This window comes from Dendrobates tinctorius, unplaced genomic scaffold, assembly GCF_039654945.1.
Source record: "Dendrobates tinctorius isolate UK_male_01 unplaced genomic scaffold, ASM3965494v1 ptg000003l, whole genome shotgun sequence".
Lineage (NCBI taxonomy): Eukaryota > Metazoa > Chordata > Amphibia > Anura > Dendrobatidae > Dendrobates > Dendrobates tinctorius.
In genome coordinates, this window is record NW_027361671.1 from 6,008,094 (window position 1) to 6,027,562 (window position 19,469).

At 42.5% G+C, this 19,469-nt stretch overlaps 1 protein-coding gene across 9 annotated transcripts in view; it reads left to right on the forward strand.

Moving 5' to 3' along the window:
- XRCC4 (X-ray repair cross complementing 4) overlaps positions 1-19,469 on the forward strand; it is a 530,150-nt gene that overhangs the window by 94,306 nt on the left and 416,375 nt on the right. For 8 of the 9 annotated variants that reach the window (XM_073582954.1, XM_073582694.1, XM_073582894.1 and 5 more), the window contains exon 3: positions 1,132-1,322. The exons of the other annotated variant lie outside the window; for it this stretch is intronic. In XM_073582954.1, coding sequence (XP_073439055.1) covers positions 1,132-1,322 — 191 coding nt within the window. The remainder of the gene's footprint in view (positions 1-1,131; positions 1,323-19,469) is intronic. 9 annotated transcript variants of the gene reach the window in all.

The following is a 19,469-nucleotide window of genomic DNA, read 5'->3' on the forward strand; positions in this document are numbered from 1 at the left end:
ACTAGTGAGATATGTACCCATCATCTCGTCAACAGAAACTGTTTTGAAAAGACCCAAGAGTGTCGAAATGTTTTATATTGTCACCTACTATCAACCGGCGTGTTACTACTTGGCCTGCTCTGTGAATTGTGCATGACTGTAACTGCTCAATGGGCATTTTGCATCACATTACTGAGTGTGCAGTGAAGTTTTCACCTTTATTAGATTAGGGTCATCATTCGCACCTCCTTGAATACCTTCGAGGGCACTCCATTCTCACTGGGCACTGGTCTTTCTAAATAAATGCCGCAGTATTTTCTTGTAAGCCAAAGTTCTATGTCATGGGTGTTTCGTAAGAAGATGCACGGTGTGCTGATGAAGCCAAGGCAAGACCTTAGAATTGACCGCACCAGGTCTTAAGCCATCGTTTTACACCAAGTGATATATCTGACATTTTATGGAAGAGCATATTGCTATTCAACAGCTACTATACCATGGTGTTTGTTTAGAGGAGCTAATCGAAGTGACGGTTTTCTCTTAAACCTGTAGATGAAATGGCGTTTCTGTAGCTGTAAGACTGATGAACTTTGTATGTTTAGGGTAAGAGTTCAGAAGCTATTCAGAAGGATGATTTAATTGACAAGTTAAAACCCAGAAGATAAGGCTGCCTGACGTGGGAAAATGAAACATCATCGTGCATCTTCTTAGCATGACGTCCATTACTCGGTGGCTCTCATAAACCATTATTACTGTCGTCTTTTCTGGTAGCGTTTGATGCTGGCTTTAGCCGGACTGCATGCAGTGATTGTAAGATAATGTAGGCTATACAACATCTTATAAGAACATGTCCATCTCTTTACCTCTTGCTGTAAATTGCAAATATTTCTCTTTCCGGGATGAAAATGAGTTTAGTAGGAGAATCATGGCGTTTCGTGATGTACGTTGCTGTGCTTTCGTATTTTTTTCTTCTGATCTGGAAAAAGATTGTGGTGACCATTCCAATATAATAATTTCAGGGCCCCATGTACTTAAAACATAATGGGAAGAAAGCAATCCAAAATTTTGCCGTCTCCTAAGGCCAATATCACATTACACACTCTTCTGCTTTCATTGTCTGGAGTACATAGCGCTAAATATGCTTTTCTCTAAAAGTGTCCAAGGAGGATTTGTCCAAGGAAGCTGCAGATATGGAGATGAATCATTCAAAGTACGTGGAAGAGTTAAAAAAAGCCTTAATCACTGCACCGCAGACTGGTAGCAAGTACAGCTTTGACCTTGTAAAGGATGAAGAAAACCCTGAAATGTATTGTTTTACATACGAGAAAACATTAAACGCTATTTCGGTGAGTACAAAATCTGTTAATACCATTAGTAATTTGCTGACAATAGATAGTCAACATGCATAAAACAGGAATGTTTATGAAAAGGCATCTGTCACCAGGTTTTTACTAATCTGAGAGTGGAATGATGTAGGGGCAGAGACCCGATTCCAGCGATGTATCACTTACTGGGCTGCTTGCTGTAGTTTAGATAAAATCATTGTTTTATCAGCAGGAGATTATCACCAAAGGACTAGTAAAGCTGCTACATAATAGTCTAACCACAACCTCACCATTGATTGGCAGTTTTAGAAAACTAGAAAACCTTCTGCTATGCAGTCCACCATAGTCATGAGCTCTATGTTATCCCAAAACCACCACTAATTAGCAGCTTTCTGCCTATGTGGTATCCCAGTACCTGTTCTACTGCTGCTGAATGAGACAGTTGTCGTATGACAGTAGATTTGTTCAAGTGTGTCAGAATTAGTTTGGGCACTGTGAGTTAGAAGATGTAATACATTGCATTATATACGGGCGATTCATAAATTTGCTTTGCTGCCATCTACTGGCCAATGTGTGTATATGAAAGTAAAGTGATTATTCTCTACAAAACAAGCTGCCATAGAAACGGCAGGGAGGAGCCTACCTGCTCAGGGCTCACACACTTCCTGGGGTAACTTTCAATTCTGGGCGGTTAAAGCTGCCTGAGGGACCAAACACTACTGCTCCCAGCATAATTTTCCATTTGAGTCCACGCTGAGGGGACATCTTTCTCCATATAACTTCACAAAGGAGTGAAGCCTCATCCAGTCAGGAGAGGTAAAGTTGCACATATTGACAATTGTTGTGGACACGAGGGAAGTGTTGAAGGGTCCAGTGACCCACTTCAACTATCGTGACATCATTATCTGCTGCCAGAGAGACTACATGCCCCAGCTGGCCCTTCTGCAACATCTGGCTCTTTCCCAGTGGCCCACCAAACTTATTCACAGTGCACACAGAAAGCTGCCAATCGGTGATATGGACGGGGTTATACAGAGCTAAGCATTAACAGCACTGCTAGATCTTCCACAGATAAAACAGTTTTTAGTCAAAACTGAAGGAAGCAGTAACGGAAGTGACACATCGCTGGAATAAGGCTCTCTTCCCCTACATCATTTTCTCCTCAGGTGGGGTAGCAAAACACCTAGTGATAGATTCCCTTTAAAATGTGTATCAGTCATATTTGGTGCCTAACGTGCTCTCTGGTACATAACAGAAGAATCTGCTGCTGATGAATGTTATTTTCAGTCCTTCGCCGTTTGTAGTGCCGTGTGGTAACATATATAGTGTGAATAGATGCTATACTGCAGTACGTTCCTGGCTGCCAGCTTCGGCCTACTGTATGTGGCTCCTTAGTTGTTGGCAGCTGCAGAAATACTTGGGCACCGTTGACCCCAGGGGTTGTCGTTACAAGGCTGAACTTTATCACTGGTTCACACCATATGATAATAACCGGATCCTGAATAAGGCTCATATTACCCAGAGTAGCCATTCCCTTTAGTCCTGTCATATCAGATTTTGTACAGTAGCACTTTGGAAATGTACACTCTTAAATGTTAGTTTGGTTGTTTCCTTTTGTTTGTATTAGTTGCCAATTGTTTATAACTGTATTGTGGATTCTTTCTCTTTATTGTTTGGCATCTGTTCGTCACATCACCATGGAGGATGGCTTCTGTGGCAGTAACCGAATGGGGTCTTCTATAAGCTTTTTTGCATTAGATGTAGAAACTTTAAAGAGTTCACCAGTCTGGGGCTGCCCGTTATATTTAAGAATACAGAAGGCAGGCGTAGACTCATGATTTTCCTAAATGATCCAAAATGCCGATAAGTGTCCCTAATAGCAGGCTAATGGACCCATCTCTCCAACAAAAGTCAGATGTGACCTGAAGAGCCCTCCACAGCCCCCCATCGCTCTGAAAGCACAAGATCTCACGCATTGAATTAAACCGACGCTGCCACAACCTTTACTAAGCAGTTACCGGCCAGTAGCAGCTCTAATAATCAAATCAAATCAAATTTATTATCGCCAAGTACATATTACATATATACAAGGAATTCTTTGTGGCAAAGAGGCAACATAATATATAACAACAGATACAACAAGTAACATCTAACAAGACAGATACAGTATATAGTCTACACATGACGATTTAATTGTTGAACAGAGAGTGGATAGAAGCTGTTCATATGGCGGTTGGTGCTGCATTTGGGGACTCTGAAGCGACGTCCTGAAGGGAGTAGTTGGAATGAGGAGTGTCCCGGGTGAGAGGGATCGGATGAGATTTTCAATGCGTGGGATCGAATACTCTTATCATAAAGATCCTGGATTTTAGGCAGGGGGGAACCTATAATTCTCTCTGCTGTTCTGAAAGTCCTTTGTAAGCGGAGTTTGTCATGCGCAGTGGCTCCCCCATACCAGACTATCAGAGAGGAACAAATCACAGATCTGATGACAGCATTAAAGAATAAGATCAGCAGATTCTTAGACAAACCATATCTTTTCAGCTGACGCAGGAAGAACATCCTCTGTTGTGCTTTTCTTATAACAGCATCCACGTTTTTCCCCCATTTAAGATCATGAGAGATGATAACACCAAGGAATTTGGTCTCTGTGACCCTAAGAACCACTTCGTCATGGATGTAGATTGGAAGTATCTCATGTTGATCTTTCCTAAAATCCACAACCATCTCAGCAGTTTTTTTAGTGTTGAGTACAAGATTATTGGCTTTACACCAGTCACATATTCTTTCCACCTCACTCCGATAATGGTACCGATTGGTAATAATAATAATAATAATGGTACCGATTGATAACTGGCTAGCAAATGATGTGACAGCACTGGCTTAATTTAAAGGCTGAGATCTTGGGGTAAAATGGTCTCTCACTTTCTCAATGAAGGGTTCTGGCATACCATTCCACATGATCTCGTGCTCTGAAGTGAATCAGCGCTGCTGCATCATTTACCCATCTGTAGCATGATCAGAGGGGTTTCTCATGGTAATTGCTTACTGAAGTGTGCTGCAACACTGCACAGATCTTGCAATAGTTTGTGCTTTATCTGTGTGTGAGGTCGAGGAGGGTTGTGGAAAATGTCACCGCATACCATGATCCAACATCCCCAGAAAGTTCGGACTTGGCTTTTGCTAGAGAGTAGGATCTATTAGTCTGCCAATGGGGACACTTCTCTACAGTTCTGAATTATACTTAGTAAAATCATGGTTATATTTTGTAAGTTATTTTAAGTCATATTTAGTGAAATCTGTGGCTGTTTGCTGTATTCTTAAATAAAAATTGCAGCCCAGACATGAGATAGGTGCTTTGCTTTTTTCTAATGTGCTGTATACTGTGGAACACCTGGCTTGTACTTGACATATCAAAACCAGGCAGCATATGAGTATACAGAGTTATCCTATTCCTGCACTTCTGGAATGACTTGGGGTCCCGTTACATTTAGCGATGCACCAGCGATCCCGACAACGATACGACCCGGTCAGGATCGCTGGTGCATCGCTAAGTGGTCGCTAGTGAGCTGCCAAACAGGCAGATCTCGCCAGCGACGTAGCAGTGGTCGGCGGTCGTTACTTACCTGTCAGACACGGCAATGATGACGTCCTCCCGCCCGCGTCCACATGTCGCTCGTCGGCGCCAGCAGGAAGCGGCCGACGAGAAACGGCCCAGGACGTTCTCGCGCGATCAGCGATAGCCAGCGAGGGAGCCGGTTGGAGGTGTCACATATAGCGATATCGCTAGCAATATCACTGCTGCGTCACAAAATCGGTGACGCTTTAGCGATATTGCTAGCGATATCGCTATGTGTGAAGCCCCCTTTAAGGTCCATTTACATGGACCTTCTGGCGACACAACACGACCCCCAATTGGTAATCTTATACTGATCGGTGGTTGTTTAATTGCATGTTTAAACAGGCAGACCAAAGCAAACATTGCTCACTGAGCTATCTATACTAGATCTACTATATACTAGATCTCTTGGTGCACATAGTCTGCCATGGTTCTCGGCAGCACAAGCATTGTTTCCACAGGATGATGCACCACTGAGAAAAATGTTCTTTTACGTTGCACAAAAGATCATTTCATCAGTTGAATAAGCGTTTTGCTCGTTCATTGGGTGATCGGCAGCCTGTTTTCACAGCAAGATAATCGTGAAACAAAGTGTTTTTAACACTCGCTCATGATTGTCTTGCAGAGTAAATGCTCCTTTAGTTTTTCAACTTTCTCTGTAGTGAATTAAAGAGAACCTCTGACCTAAAAAATGATGTTTACCTGCAGATATATAGTGTATTCTGCAGGTGAATTGTTTTAAATCATTTTTAGCAGACTTACTGAAAGAGTGGCTACAGGGAAAAAATGAAGCTCTTTTCTCCCTGCAGCTGCTTGCTTCCAGTCATTGGAGCAATACAGTGGCTGAAATCGGTCTCTGACACATTGATTGACAGCCGACTGCACAGAGCAGACTGACAAAGGGCTGGGGAGGGAGCTGTGGCTGTTAGCCCTCTGATGACTGACAGCGAGCAACTGCAATGAGAATAAAACTTCATTTTCAATTTACCATTGTATATGCAGATAAATTGCATTTTTGGAGGTGACAAGTTGCCTTAAAACTTCTATTACTTGGTACCATTCTCAGAACAGAATCACAGACTTCTATGAAGATATCAATAATGCCAAGTCAGCTGTGAAGATGTCTTCAATCAACATGCTTCTTCATTTCCTAGAATGTTGTTTGTGTCTTGTAGTCATGGTTTACTGTATGCAGTTCTCATAGTGTGCGGTTTACCATGACCAAACAAATCACAGCTACACAGTACATTTGGTAGAAATTCTGGTCAAGTTGCATTGTTCAATGCAGATTGTGTCTGAATAGACCACTCTATTGGGAAATGCTGAGTTAATAAGATTGGGACCCCATATCTAATGAGTCCATTATAATGAATAGATATCCTGATTCATTTGCATTACAATTGTCTGAGTATTACATTAATGACATTTAAAGTAGAATTCTCCTGTCATGACGGCGTCCGCTTCCGCCGCGACCTCCGCTGCTGTGCCCTCCTCGCATCTCTCCACTCATGCTCCTGCACTGCGCTGCCTCCCCGTCCTGACATCCTGCTGCCCAGGGGATCCGGTGTGTCTTTTCTCTGTCGGACTTCCGACCAGCAGCAGTCCTGCACATACGCCTTAGGCTGGTTTCACATTAGCGTTTTTTTGCGCAGCGCATCGTGCGCGTCCATGGGTCATGCGTACCTATGTTTAACATGGCGTGCGCATGGTCTTGCATTTGCTCGCGTTCGTATGCGTTTTTTCAAGGTGTGTGCCTAGGCGCGCTAGACGCAACGTGCTGCATTTTTGGGTCTGCCGAAAGACGTAAAAAAACCTCATGCGCACGGAATGCAACAAAATAGCGCATTACAGTCTATGGGAATGCAGGCGTGTGCATGGACATGTGTTTGTATGCGTTTTCGTGCACATGCGTTTTTGGCGTAAAAATGTGTAGACACTGGTTTTAACCCCTAGAGAACAAATGCGCATAAAAAACGCAAACGTATGCAAAAACGCATGATGAGTTTTTTGCATGCGTTTCTATTGCGCACGATGCACTGCGCAAAAAAAGCTAATATAAAATTAGCCTTAGGCTGCCGATGCACGCTCCCCAGCTTCTTTAACACTGTAGCACCTGCCCTAGAAGCACTAGTGCTCCAATCAGGTTCTGACACAGGGTATATCAGGCAGCTCCTCCATATTGGAGGCGCCTGATTACCGTGTGAATGCTGTACATTAATCCTGGCCTTGTTTGTGGGTTCTGCCCACTACCTTTTTTGTTCCTGCTCCGTCCTGACCCTCCTGCTCTGTCCTGTTTACCTGTACCTCTTGCTCCATCCTGACCCTCCTACTCCGTCCTGTTAACCGGTACCTCCTGCCTTGTCCTGACCCTCCTGCTCCGTCCTGTCATCCTGAACCTCCTGCTACGTTCAGTTATCCTGATTCTCCTGCTCTATCCTGTTACCCTGACCTCCTGCTCCATCCAGATAGTCCTATCTCCCTGTCTTGCCCTGGTGGCTCCGTATCTCTAGCCCCTTCCGGGTTTAGCCCATCTGTTCCTCTAGTCCTGTCTGTGTGGCTTCTCTGCCTCCTCTTGAGCCATCCCTCTTGGTGCCAGCTGTCGCGGTACCTGACTCCATCGGGTCTGCCCCAAAAGATCGCTGTATAGGGGTTGGCCCCACCTGGTCCGCTCACTCGGGGGTGCGTCAGTGTCGCAACCCAGAGGGACCACTCTCGGAAGCACGTCATTCCCTAGACGTCACATCTCCCTGAAATAGCAAATTTGGATAATCTTTACTTAGAACTCTGTTGTTTAGTTCCTCTGTTATTCCTTCTAGAAATTTATGATTAAATTGACAATTGTGATACCAAAGCGGTGTGTCCATAGACATTCTTAATTTTGGATTATCTGGCTGCAGTGAGACCGTACTGTGTGCTAATGACCACACAATTGTTCTGGCCACATGTAGCGAGCCACACTGACCAGCCCTATCCTAATACTGTATAGAACGATGTGAGAGTATGTAGGGACACAAACTGAATCAAGACGAAAAACCAGCTTACCCTTGGAGTAAGTGCATGGTCAAGATGCAGCATTTTTTTACAGCTTGTAGTACAAGAAAAGGAGGTCCAGCACTCTTCTGAATATGAAAGATTAGCTTTATTCTCCACAAATGAAAAGCCCCTGAAAACTAGCGGTGTTCAAGGTGCACAATAAGGAGGCATTTGAAGAAAAATGGGCTGCATGGTCGAGTCGCCAGAAGAAAACCATTACTGCGCAAATGCCACAAAGTATCTCCCCTACAATACGCAAAACAGCATAGAGACAAGCCTCCAAACTTCTGGAACAAGTTAATTTGGAGTGATGAGACCAAAATTGAACTTTTTGTCCACAACTATAAACGTTACATTTGGAGAGAGGTCAACAAGGTCTATGATGAAAGGAACACTATTCCTACTGTAAAGCACGGAGGTGGATCGCTGATGTTTTTGGCATGCGTGAGCTACAAAGGCACAGGAAGCTTGGTCAGTGTTGAGGGAAAGATGAATGCAGCACGTTATCAGCAAATACTGGAGGCAAATTTGCAATCATGAGCCCGGAAGCTGCGCATGGGATGCACTTGGACGTTTCAACATGACAACGATCCAAAACACAAGGCCAAGTCGACCTATCATTGGCTATTGCAGAACAAAGTGAAGGTTCTTTAGTGGCCATCTCAGTCCCCTGACCTCAATATCATTGAGCCACTCTGGGGAGCTCTCAAGCGCGCAGTTCATGCTAGACAGCCCATGAATTTACAGGAACTGTAGGCTTTTTGCCAAGAGGAGTGGGCAGCTTTACTATCTGAGAAAATAGAGAGCCTCATCCACAACTACCACAAAAGACTTCAAGCTGTCATTGATGTTAGAGGAGTCAATACACGGCATTAAGAAATGGGGTATGTGAACTCTAGATCAGGGTCATTTGGATGTTTTGGGTTGTCATTATGGTTTAAAAAGAGAAAACACAGTAGTGTGACAATAAATGGCTTGACCCAACGACTAACCATGAGTTGAGTAAACCAATAGGAAGTCCATGTAGAAATGGACCGAACATATAAGATACCCTTACTGACCGCTATGGAAGTGTTCATAAAGTGGTATGGTAGCACATGGGATGTAACTGATGTAGCGTACGCATCCATGCTGAATGTCAGAATGCATATTTAGTGTGCGCAGTTGTGTGCAAGAGGCCTAGGTAGGACAATCCATCTTTTTCCTATTAAGCAATGTGGATGAGAGTGCTACTGGCAGAATACCTTACAGGGGAGGTAATATTGAGCACGGTACATGTGGCAGGTATGGGGTTAAGTTGTGGCATTGGGTATAATTGAACTGTCCCTTGCTTCATTTATGGTCGCTATTCAGTTACTGCGGTCTGGCTGCGTAATGTGATATACAAAATAACATACACATTATGCAATATGCGTCCCATTACTGCCAGGAATCTTATTTACCAGTAGGTCACACAAGGGGAGAAAATAATTATTTTTTTTCCCCAGTGCTGATTCTGTGGCACATGTTGCCTCATGTCACAAAACCAAATGCATTAGGATTGGGACATACTGCTAAACGTTCCAGAAACGCATCCCTTTCTGGTTATTTTCCCTTGAACAGCTCTTTGTTCACATGAAGTACAATCTAAATAATCCACAGGAAATGGATGGACTGTATTTTCTTATTGTTTAGATTTGTTTATTTCCTGATTCAGAAAACAAAGAAATCCAGCAGGGGGTTCTGCTTACGGTTCCACATATGTTTTCCATGAAGATCTGCTTACTTAAGCTCTCACACTTCAGACGCATAGAAATCGTCTATGATGGTTGGGTAACATACATCATCTGGGATGTTCCAACGAAAATCTGTGCCTGGATTTTTCATCCTGACATTACAGAGCTCTTCAGACTGTCTGCTTTACCACCACCGGAGCTCTTTTCTAACACTGTCATTTCCTTACTGACTTTAGAGTTTTAACTACCCGCATTAACTCCTTAAGTATTGTTTGCACATTTGAAGAGGACCTGTCAGTTCTGAGAAAAACACAGAAAGTTAAAAAAAAAAAAAAAAAAAAAAAAAAAAAAAGATGAAAGTAAAGACTTTTCTGAAAAACATATTATTAGTGAATTAGATAATTTCCCTTAGTACTAAAGTGGCACAGGTTGTACTTTTATTTCACTGGCCGGAGCTCAAAAATCAGGTCATATTCTCTTCTCAGTAAGATACCAATTATGGCAAATGGGAGGAAGTTTCTTCACAGAATCTGAATTGATAACTCAGGTTTGCAAAATTTGGGTTTAAGAAAATTGTTTCAAATCCTGTGACTGATTCTTGTTTTTTTTTGCCCTGAATTTTCTTTAAAAAAGACTTATTTTTGTAACCCCATCACGTATGGATTTTGCACAAAACGCACTTGAAATTACGTACTAATGAGATGAACAAGAAAATTTTTTATTGTAGTCACAAATGTACATAATCTTATTTATAAAAATGTATTGAACATTCATTCTGCCACTTTATTGAAAATTAATTCTTGCGCCTTTTTATTTTCTCGTCAAAGCTTCTCTTGATACCTTTTCTCTTGTAGAAGGCCTGCGGATCTTCTCAGTGAAGCATCCAGCAGTAGTCCCCAATCATGTTCACGTTCCATCTCCTTGATACCCTGATGAAATCTTTTTCCTTGCTCTTTGCTAACAGCACCAAGGTTTTCAGGAAAGTAGTCCAAATGGGAATGGAAAAAATGTGACTTCAAATTCATCAGACAACCCAAGGCCTTGAAACGATTCAGCATGTTCTCCATGATTACCGTATATACTCGAGTATAAGCCGAGATTTTCAGGCCATTTTTTTAGGCTGAAAGTGCCCCTCTCAGCCTATACTCGAGTCATTGTCCCAGTGGTCGGCTGGGGAGGGGGCGCGCGGCTGTCAGATCATACTCACCTTCTCTTGGCGCGGTCTCTGCAGTTCCTGCTTCTCAGATGTTCTCCGGCGCCGCAGCTCTTCCTGTGTTCAGCGGTCTCATGGTACCGCTCATTATGCGCATATTCATTAATTTAATGAGCGGTACCACGTGACCGCTGAACACTGGAAGGAGCTGCCGGTGACCATCGTAAAAGCAAGTGCAGAGACGCGCCAGGAGGGGGTGAGTATGATGTATGATGGGGAGGACGGGGGGAGCCATGCAACATTCACCTGTCCCCGATCCACCGCCGCGTCCTCTGGCTGTGACGTTCAGGTCAAAGGGCGCGATGACGTGGTTAGTGCACGCCCTCTGCCTGAACAGTAGCTGCAGAGACCCGGAAGACAGAGCAGCGTGTGGTGGTGGAACGGGGACAGGTGATTATCGCAGGTGCAGCATATGGGGCATATTCTATGGAGCATCTTATGGGCCATCAAGATATATGGAGCAGTATAAGGGGCTTATTCTATGGAGCATCATATAAGGCAATAACCTTTATGGAGCAGCGTATGGGACATATTCTATGGAACATCTTATGGGGCCATCAAGATATATGGAGCAGCATATGGGGCATATTCTATTGGGCTTCTTATGGAGCAGCATATGGGGCGTGTTCTATGGAGTATCTTATGGGGCCATCAAGATATTTGGAGCATTAGATGGGGCATATTCTATGGAGCATCTTATGGGGCCATAACCTTTATGCATTATGTGGGGCATCTTATGGGACCATCAACCTTGATGGAGCAACATATGGGGCATATTATTCTATGGCTATGGAGCATCTTATGGGGTCATTATTAACCTTTGTGCAGCATTATATGGGGCGTATTTTGTATGGAGCATCTTATGGGGCCCATCATGAACTTTATGGAGCATTATATTGGGTGCTGGTTATATTGATAGGGCGTATTTTGTATGGAGCATCTTATGGGACCATCATGAACTGTATGGAGCATTATATGGGGCTTCTGATTCAATATGGATATTCAAAAACATGTAACCTACTGATTTCTCAATTAATTGTACTTTTATTGGCATCTATTTTAATTTTTGAAATACAGTAGCTGCTGCATTTCCAACCCTAGTCTTATACTCGAATCACTAAGTTTTCCCTGTTTTTGTGGCAAAATTAGGGGGCCTCGGCTAAGGCTGTGTTCACACACAGCTTTTTTTAGCGGTTTTTACAACGGTTTTCACTATAAAACCGCTAAAAATAAACTTCCTAGTCATTTCTATGCATTTTGCACTTTTTGTGCACATTGATGCGTTTTTTTACCGCGAAAAAAACGCATCGCGGTAAAAAACGCAGCATGCTCATTAATTTTGTGGATTTTTCCGCGGTCTTGGCTTCTTCCATGCGGTTTGAAACGGCTGTGGAAAAAAACTCATCAAAACCGCCGCGGAAAAATAGGTGCGGTTTCTGGGAAGGGATTCAGGTTTTTGAGCAGAAATTTTCTGCAACGTGTGCACTTAGCCTTATACTCGAGTTTATACGGTAACTTAAATTTTGGATCTTTGTTGTTTCTTCATGCTTCTTTACAAGAATCCCTTTTCTCAACAGCTTTCATTTCTGTTTCAAACACGTCTTCTTTCATGAGTTTCAGAATATCCAGATCCACAAAAATGCCTTTGGATAGTTCTGAAACATGGTACACAAGTACTTAAAAGTACTGCTTCATCAGTCGAAGCTTAATGTGAAGTGGTGGCAAGATAACTTTAGTGAGATCAACTTAACTTTCCCCAACTATGTTTTGAGTCCAGGTTGAAAAGATTATTTTGTTGGCAAACTTTTTTGTCTCCAATGATGAGTGGTATACCTGCTCTTCAATTCCCACAAAAAGCATGGGCACTTCATGTATCCTCCTTGCTGCCCAAGGAGAAAAGGGGAACCTTTTATATCACCACATATTGACCATCCTTGAGCCTCGTAATTAAGGCCTGTTTCACACATCAGTTTTTGTGTTCAGTCAAAATCCACTAAAATGGCGGATAGCGGATCCGTTCCTGAACTGACCACAACGTTTGTCACCGGACCGTTATTTTAACGGATCCATGAAAGGAAGAATTTTAAAGGAACCGCTGCCAGAGAGAGAGATTTTCCAGCCGCCAGAACAGAGTTTAGGGTTAAATTTCCGGCTGAGTGAAGTCTTTCAGCCATGCGCAGTGAGAAGTGCAGATCCTGCTGCTCGAAAAAACGTTACATGGTCCGTTCGGGCATGTCGGCGGACGTCAAAATTTTGGCGGATCCGCAAAAAAACGGATCCAACGGATGGCCAAAAAAAAATGGCGGATCTGTTTTTTTTGCAAAACGGCGGATTTTGACTGATGGACAAAAACTGATGTGTGAAACAGGCCTAAGTTTCTTGAGAATAATGTCTAAATTCTCATAGTTTTCCTTTAAGGGCACAGAAGCATACTTGCTGCCATAGTGCAGAAACACAGCTTTCAGACTTTTTTTTTTTTTTTTTTTGGATGCATCAATAAAGATTCTACGCTCGCTGACATTGTACTCAATAAGCCCAGGAACATCACCTCAATACACTAGAACACCGTCTTGAGAAAAATATGGAAGGATTTCATTTTCTCTGCTTCTGTACCATGAAAAGCAGGTACTAGGAGCTAGCAAGTACTTTTCCTATAGTTCAGAGCCTAAAAGTTCTGCAGAATGTTTAGGAAAGTCCAAGTCCCTGAACAAATCATTTAAAGAGAACCTGTCATCAGGAACATCCATGTCAAACTAAAAGTATGAGCAGAATGGCGCTGTCATACTGCTTTAATACATACCTTTAGTGTAAAAATCTTCAGCTTGGTTTTCGTTAAATCATGATATATTTTGGTTGTTTTGGGGCGGGACTGTGGCTAGGCTCTTCAGCTCAGAGTGCTCAGCCACAGCTACTCCACAGCTCAGTAACGAGCTGAGATCTCATTTTGGGCATAAAACACTGCCAATTTCATGAAGACTGCCACCAACGAGAGCACTGCCCACAGCTAAGATGGTGCCAGCCCAAAATGTAAATGAACAACAGAGGCAGAACGGCCGTGGCTGGGCCCTCTGAATCGAAGACCTTACTAACAGTCCCGCCCACAAGTCCTGTGCTGAAGCATGAAGCACCGAGGAAACCAAAATTGATCATGATTTAATGAAAACCGGGCTGCAGATTTTTACACTAAAGGTATATATTAAATCAGTATGAGAGTGCCATTCTGTCCATACCTTTAGTTTAACATGGATAGTCTTGATGACTGGTTCTCTTGAATTCAAGTTGTGAAAAAAGCTATGGCTCATTGGGACTGACGTGAAAGTCTTCAGGAGAATCCTGCTCTTCATGTTCGGAATTTTCTGAATCATGTTTATCTTCAAATTTCTGTGGCGGTGAAGGGACAGGTATTCCTGAACCATGAGGCACAGACCGATTCACTGACCGGACGTCCAGATATATTATTTCCTTCTTATATTTGAGGTTGAATCCCTCCATGTTGCACGTACCAAAGTAGAAGTCATCACTATGATTTTGCAGTTTCCTCCAGATCATAATCACTCCAAAACGAACACACTACGTGTGGAGCCCACGACTTGTTCTTCCTGATGAGCTACTTTTACACCAAAGTTCGCATAATACACTTTTTCAACGAAGTCCGCAATGTTTTGTTGTTTCTTCACAATAAAACAGTCACAAATGTAGCAAAAGTTTGTCAGGTGAATTACGGCATCCCCTTGTAGCCATTTTGATCACGTTGTGAGAAACAAAAGATTAATCTAACACAACCACTAAATACTGAAAGGAATTGTGGTTAGCACACCTCCATTATGAAGTCCGTCTAAAAGAAAATCTGCGACCGTTCACCGTGCAGCTGTCAGTTCTTATAAAATAAAAGCTGTGCTCTGGTTGCTATAGGCACTACCACCACCATCATGAACTGTGAGTAAGAAAAATGTCTTTCTTTATTGTCCATTATAGCCAATCACAGCACAGCTTTCATTTCTTATACTGCTGAGGTAAAATGAAAGGTATGCTATGATTGGATGCTATTGACACCACCACACTATTTGGAAGCTGGGTTAAGAAAATCTTATCTGCCCACAACAGCCAATCGCAGCACAGCGTCCATTAATTTAAAATCAATCTAATGGAACCAAATCATTCGCTAAAATTCACACAAAGGGGTCAAAGTATGGTGCAAGGAAAAGCCTATGGAGTTGGTTTATGTGAAAAAACTGTAGGTGATGGAGTTCTTTTTTTATATTTTTAATCAGTGATCAAAAGTTTATAAAAATCACCTCTTTTCAAAAATTTTACCATTGCAGTCCTGTGTAACTTGTGCTCAGATCTGTAAAAATTTAGGGTGAACAGATTGATTTACCTTTTTTAACGTTTCATTTAGTTTCTGGTCCATAGAAAATAATGGGAATGGGAGGATTAATGCGCTTATTGTTCTCATAAATGCATTATTGCATTAGAAATATGAAAAATTTACCATGGCTTCCAGGTACACATAAATTGGCCATTTTATGCGCTAAGCTTTCTCAATTTTTCATATTTCTAATGCAGTAATGCAATTCATTTTTCATATTTCATGTTTGCATGCTATGGTGCTACAGTGTGCTTCCTATTTTGTTTGAGTGTATATGAGTTGGTGACTCTAGGTTAAGCACCTGTTCACACTTAGTTTATGCTTGAATGTGACGGTCAGTTTTTTGAAAATTGTATTCGTTAACCTTCTAACTGAGCACTCCACCTCTTAGCCATAGGCGTTTTTAATCACAGCAGGGCCACCCCCATCCACAGAGATATAGATTTCACTCTGAGGAGGGGATTTACATAGGTTCCCAGGGCTGTGGAGTCGGTAAGCCAAACCTGCGACTCCGACTCCTCAATTTCCCTTACACCGACTCCGACTCCCACATATATTGCTTATATTTAAGTGAAAAATGTATTGTAGTACAATGTGAACATCAGACATTTAATCATTTTTATGATACAATAATCAAGATATTTAGATAGAACATAATATCTATTTATTGGAATACAACTTTAGAACACAAAACTGTAATAAATTGTAAATATGTAATACACTATGTAATATCTATTATATATATATATATATATATATCACACTATGTAATAAACTATGTAAGTGGCAAAAAACAGTTTTCAACAAAAACATACTAAATAACATTTGTGCTGTTAAAGAATTTGTTCTAAGAAATAGAATTGCCGCCATCAGATCCTCCTTCATAGATGACCTCAAATCTGACCTAATAATTTTAAGGCCAGAGAACAACCTCTCTACACTAACTTGGGTTGGTGGCAAAGCCGTAACCACATGGGCAACATCTCTAACAATTTCCAAGTATAAAGGAATTGCCTCATGCACAGTCAGTTTTGATGAACGGTTGAATTTTTCTTTTTCTTTGAGAGCAAGTGAAACATTTTGCTAAAATATGGTCAATCTGCTTGCTATAGGAGACAGAGTGAAATCTTTTTCCTTGCAGCAACGCTTTGCCTGCTCCATGTCATCCAAATACTTGTCAAAGTCAAACTCCTCATCTGATGAGGATGAAGATATGGCAGCAGTAGCACTGTCAGGACCCAAGTCCTCTTGCACCTGGCAGTCCTCCTGTAGGCCACTCATCCTAACTGCTACCTCAGTCAGAGCATCTTTTCCTTTAGTAAGCTGTTGATCGTCAAGCAATATACGATGACTTGGGTCCACATAAACAGCTGCCAGAAAATTTTTATTTTCCAATAGCTGTGTCTCTCTCCGTTTCATTGAAGCAGAAATGCCATCTGCGATTAAATCTCCTCTTTAGGACAGTCAAAATAGCAAGTTCTTCCACTCCCTTATGAAAATGCCAGGAGTTAAATCCTCGGCTTGTAATTTTTTAGTCACGGTAAATAGGTGATTAAGCAATTCCTTCAATTCAGCCACCTGTGTCCATTGACCTTCATTTAGGGTTACCTGAGGGTTCGCCATATCTATAAGAAACGGTTTTAGCTAGGATCAAAACTAGGGGGGGGGACCTCATACTGTTCCACAGAACCTCATACTGCACACCTCAGCTGCTGCAGAACGTTATACTACATACTCCTACACTTGAAAATAAAGCCTGCGCCGTAACCCCTTAAGGACCGGGGTTATTTTCGTTTTTGCGTTTTTGTTTTTCGCTCCCTTTCTTCCCAGAGCCATAACTTTTTTATTTTTCTGTCAATATGGCCATGTGACGGCTTATTTTTTGCAGGACGAGTTGTACTTTTGAACAACACCATTAATTTTACCATGTCGTGTACTACAAAACGGGAAAAAAAAATCAAAGTGCGATGAAATTGCAAAAAATGTGCAATCCCACACTTGTTTTTTGCTTGGCTTTTTTGCTAGGTTCGCTAAATGCTAAAACTGACCCACCATTATGATTCGCCAGGTCATTATGAGTTCATAGACACCAAACATGCCTAGGTTCTTTTTTTATCTAAGTGGTGAAAAATAAAATCCAAAGTTTGCTAAAAACCCCCCACCATTTTCCGAGACCCGTAGCGTCTCCATTTTTCGTGTTCTGGGGTCGGGTGAGGGCTTATTTTTTGAGTGCCGAGCTGACGTTTTTATTGATACCACTGTTATGCAGACACGTTCTTTTGTTCGCCTGTTATTGCATTTTAATGCATTGTCACAGAGACCAAAAAAAAGTAATTCTGGGGTTTTGACTTTTTTTCTCGCTACGCCGTTTAGCGATCGGGTTAATGCTTTTTTTTTTATTGATAGATCGGGCGATTCTGAACGCGGCGATACCTAGTATGTGTATGTGGGATTTTTTTTTTTACTGTTTTATTTTGATTGGGGCGAAAGGGGGTGATTTGAACTTTTATGTTTTTTTATTTTTAAACATTGTTTTTTTTTTTTTTTTTTTACTTTTGGCATGCTTCAATAGCCTACATAGGAGGCTTGAAGCATGCACAACTCGATCGGCTCTGCTACATAAGGGCGATGAGCAGATCGCCCATATGTAGCAGATTTACTCCTGTGCTTTCAGCCTAGAACAACCATAGAGGTCTCATAGAGACCTCTGGTTGTCCAGGCAACATTACGCCGATCCCCGATCACGTGACTGGGGTCAGCGATGCACTCACTTCCAGCCCGGCTGCCGGAAATGCTATTTAAATGCCCGCTGTCAGCTTTGACAGCGGGATTTAACTAGTTAATAGGCGCGGTCGGACGGCGATTCCGCTTGCGCCTATTGCGGGCACATGTCAGCTGTTCAAAATAGCTGACTTGTCCCGGCTTTGATGCGGGCTCAGCGCCGGAGCCCTCATCAAAGCAGGGGAGATGTCTAATGATGGACTGTGTCCGTCATTGGACATTAAGAGGTTAAGATGCGGTGAATGCAGTCTATTTATTCCAACTATCAATTGATGTTGATGTGTTACTGAAGACGGGCAATACCTGTCCTGGGCGTCCTTTTGGGCAGCTATGAGGTGTACCTGACTGGTGCTAAAAAAAAAAAAAGGAGCGTTAAGGGAGTTTTACACATAGCGATATCGCAAACAATATCGCTAAAGCATTATCGATTTGGTGACGCAGCAGCGATATCGCTATGTGTGATACTAACCTCCGATCGGCTCCCCCGCTGTCCATCGCTGATCGCGCAGCTTCATTTCTCTTCGGGCGCTTTTTGCTGGGCTTCCTGCTGGCGCTGACGAGCTACGCGTGGACGCGGACGGAGGACGTCAGGATTGCTGCGTCTGAAAGGTGAGTATCGTCCGCTGTATCGCTGCTGCATCGCTGTGAGATCTTCCTGTGTGGAAGCTCACTAGCGATCATTTAGCGATGCACCAGCGATCCTGACCGGGTCATATCGCTGGTGCATCGCTAAATGTAAAGGGGCCTTTAGTCTGTGTGCTATCCGGCTTTCATTCTTTTTGGTATAGATATGATATGGATAGACAGATATGGATAAATGGATAGATAGAGCAGATTTCTAATCTGCTTTTGCTATTGAAAACATTATCTATGAGCTCAAAAACCTTTCAGATGATGCCGTTTTTTAAAAAGCTGATCTGCTTTTGCAGCTGAAAAACGTATCCTCAAAAAACGCAGCAAAAACGCTGTGTGTGTGAATGTAGCCTTAGATCAGGAATAGAACAGCCATTTATAGGACATTTCATAACTTTCCCAAATTCCTATGAAAAAATATTCAGCACATTCTGCTTTGAACTACTGTACCCAATTTATTATATATTTTAGGAGTCGGAGTTGGACCATTTTATACCGACTCAGACTCCACCAAAATGAGCTCCGTCTCCACAGCCCTGGTTCCCATACAGATGAAGACTTTAGTCTAAAGGCCCCGTTACACATAACGATGTCCCAGCGATCCCACCAACGATCTGACATGATGGGATCACTGGGACATCGTTAGGCTGATCGCTGGTGAGCTGTCACAAGACAGCCCTAGCGATCAGGACCAGCGACGCTGGTTTCTAATGTAAACATCGGGTATCCAGGAGCCGCGCGACTCCTGGATACCCGCTGTTTACCTTGGAAACCGGCGTACACACTGGTTTCCAAGGTAAACATC